The 2,810-nt window shown below is 40.2% G+C and overlaps 1 protein-coding gene across 1 annotated transcript; it reads left to right on the top strand.

Annotated features, from left to right (window-relative positions):
- The first annotated feature begins 506 nt into the window (after window positions 1-506).
- Window positions 507-1,457, top strand: FOXR2 (forkhead box R2). The gene has a single exon (XM_059385341.1). It carries the CDS (start codon window positions 507-509, stop codon window positions 1,455-1,457), a length of 951 nt encoding a protein of 316 aa, XP_059241324.1.
- Window positions 1,458-2,810: the final 1,353 nt, after the last annotated feature.

Here is a 2,810-nt window from a genome sequence, read left to right as displayed (position 1 = left end):
TCATGAGCATCAATTGAGATCTTCTATGTGAAAGTTTTTGTCAAAAAGCACTTTAAAAATGGAATTTTTTAAAAACATTTAAGAACAACTCAAATATAATGTGATCTGTACACCTGTTTGCTCCTTCATTAAATGAACCTAGAAAGAATTAAAAGATATGCCAATCAACTTGTTATGAAAGTCACCTTAGTTGGCACATAATTCAAAATGTGTAGGTCCTCTTGTTAAGACTCAAGAATTCTACTTTGAACTTTTTTCCTGCTAAAAAGCTCTGTTTAGTTCTCTGTTTTGAGCTTTGTTGTAGAACACTGAGACTTCTCCAAGTTTGACAACCCATCAATGAAGTATCCATTCCCCCTTTTTCTAGTACTTCTAGCAGTCCTCCTGATAAGTTCCCCAGATGACATATACTGGATCAGAAACAGTACCCCAACAATAACTTCGAAAAGTGCCTCATAGACTTCTGTCTTTTTAGAAATCTCTCTCTACCTACTTCTCCACTAAAGATGGACATAAAACTAAAAAATTCTGAATTCTGGTACAGTCTCCATGGCCAGGTCCCAGGGCTGCTGGACTGGGACATGGGGAGTGAGTTCTTCTTGCCCTGCACCACAGACCAGTGCCACTTAGCTGAGCAGAACCTTGCCAAATATAGACTCCGAGTAATGGAACCCCCAAATATGTCTCAAGACAGCAGACCCAGTTTGGACAAAGATGGTCCTGACTCTGAACCTAACCTGTGGATGTGGGTAAATCCCAACATCACATGCCCCCTTGGCAGCCAGGAGACCCTAAAGCCTAGTAAGGAAAAGGATGTGACAAGCATGCTTCCTTACCCTCAGCCACTCCCAAAGGAAGAAAAGTCTAACTACTCAAAGGCTGCAGTGATGGAGTCACTGCCAACTTCCTCCAGCAAGAAATCTTCCCCACAGAAGTGGTTCACTTATTCCCCAGGTGACTGGGAGTTCACAGAAGAAAAAACTGAGGAACAAGATGACAAATGCTCCGTGTCTCTTCAATCTCCTAACAAAGGGGAGTGCTTCCAGAACCAGAAGTTATGGCAAGGCAACAGCCAGGAGAGGAGGTCCTGGCCCCGCCCTCCCCTCAATTACAGTCACCTAATAGCCCTGGCATTAAGAAACAGCCCCCCCTGTGGCCTCAATGTGCAAGAGATTTACAATTTCACCCGACACCATTTCCCTTTTTTTTGGACAGCTCCAAATGGCTGGAAAAACACCATCCGCCACAACCTCTGTTTCCTGAGCAGCTTTGAGAAGGCACCAGTCAACCTTCAGAATGGAACCAATGCAAAGCCACGGTCTTGCCTCTGGCGGCTTACTGAGGAGGGACATCGTCGTTTTCAGGAAGAAACTCGTGCCTTAGCCTATGCTCGGAGGGAAAGCATCCAACAGTGCATGAGCCAGCCAGATGTGATTACTTCCCTCTTTGGCCTTTGAACTACCACTTCTCCCTTTTTGGAACACTGCCCTCCTTACTGTGTCCACCATTGTTGTGATTGGCCTTCATTAATCCCTAAGCCTACCCTACCTGGTAGGTGACAAGACTGTTTAACTGCAGCTACAGGAATAGTATCAAATAAACTGAGAGGTGGGTACACAGGAAGCAGAGCTTAAATCCAGGTGGAGAATAATGGAAAGTTGCATGAGGACATTGGCAGTTGTTATACATTTCAAGCAGAAGCAGGAAATCTTAGGAATAATAGCATGGAAGTTAAGAAGAGAGGACATATTTCACAAGAAAAGAAAAGGAATTCTGTTTACTGGAGTGTATACTCACATATAAATGCAAATAGTAGAGTACAAAACATAAAATGTAAGATTGAACCAGGCCTTGAAGAGCCTCAAATTTCATGTGAAGGTATCTGTGCATAAAAAGAAATAGACATGGGGTTTGAAGCCTAGAGGTTCAAGTATCTCTCTTTCACCATTCATCAGATATATCTCTTTTTTTAATGACTGATGTTATCCTTCCGGGCTTCACTTTTCTCTTCCTGACCCTGGACTTCTCAGCCTTGTTCAGTTACCAACCAATTCCAGTACTGACAAATAATTCCAAGCAGTACTTGTAGTTTGTACATTGAAAGCCCTTGAATTGAGCTTGTATCAACCCCAAGCCTTTTGATGACAAAAGTTTTGCTTTCCATTCTTTCATTCATCAAAACTTGACTGAGGAAATACCAAAGTGAACAAGGTCCATCTTAGGCACTAAAGATAAAAAGTCAGTAGTTTAATTGGAGACAGACATATAACCACATATTTATAATACGAATGTAATAAATGTGCAACACTGTCATGGAAAAGGGGAGATATTTTTCCTGGGAAAGGCATTAAAAAGGAAATATCTTTTGAGTTAGTTTTGAAGAATAAATGGGGATTTTCTGGGCATGTAAGCTGAAGAAAAGAAAGTACACAGCAACTGTATAAACAAAGTAACTTCAGTGCTTAGAAGAGTGGTAGGAATTTCAGTGCAGTTTAGCTATATTAGGGCCAAGAGTGGCAAGAAATATAGGCAAAAAGGCTTTTCTGGTACTGCTTAGGTGTTTGGACTTTACCCTGTGGTCTGTTGTGAACCAAAAGCTATCAGTGGTGTTTTACTAAAAAATAAAAACAAAAATGAACGCTTAAATATTTGTTTTTATAATTTCAAAATTCTCTTTAACACTTTTCTATACAGATAAACTTTATTTTATCAGATTTAAGCATAACTTTCTGCCTTTCATGTTAACATATTATTAAATATATATTCAAGATAAAATATATTAGACTATTGAGGTATTTAATTGCAAAACC

This window comes from Mustela nigripes, chromosome X, assembly GCF_022355385.1.
Source record: "Mustela nigripes isolate SB6536 chromosome X, MUSNIG.SB6536, whole genome shotgun sequence".
Classification (NCBI taxonomy): Eukaryota; Metazoa; Chordata; class Mammalia; order Carnivora; family Mustelidae; genus Mustela; species Mustela nigripes.
This window is presented reverse-complemented; position numbering and strand designations above follow the sequence as displayed.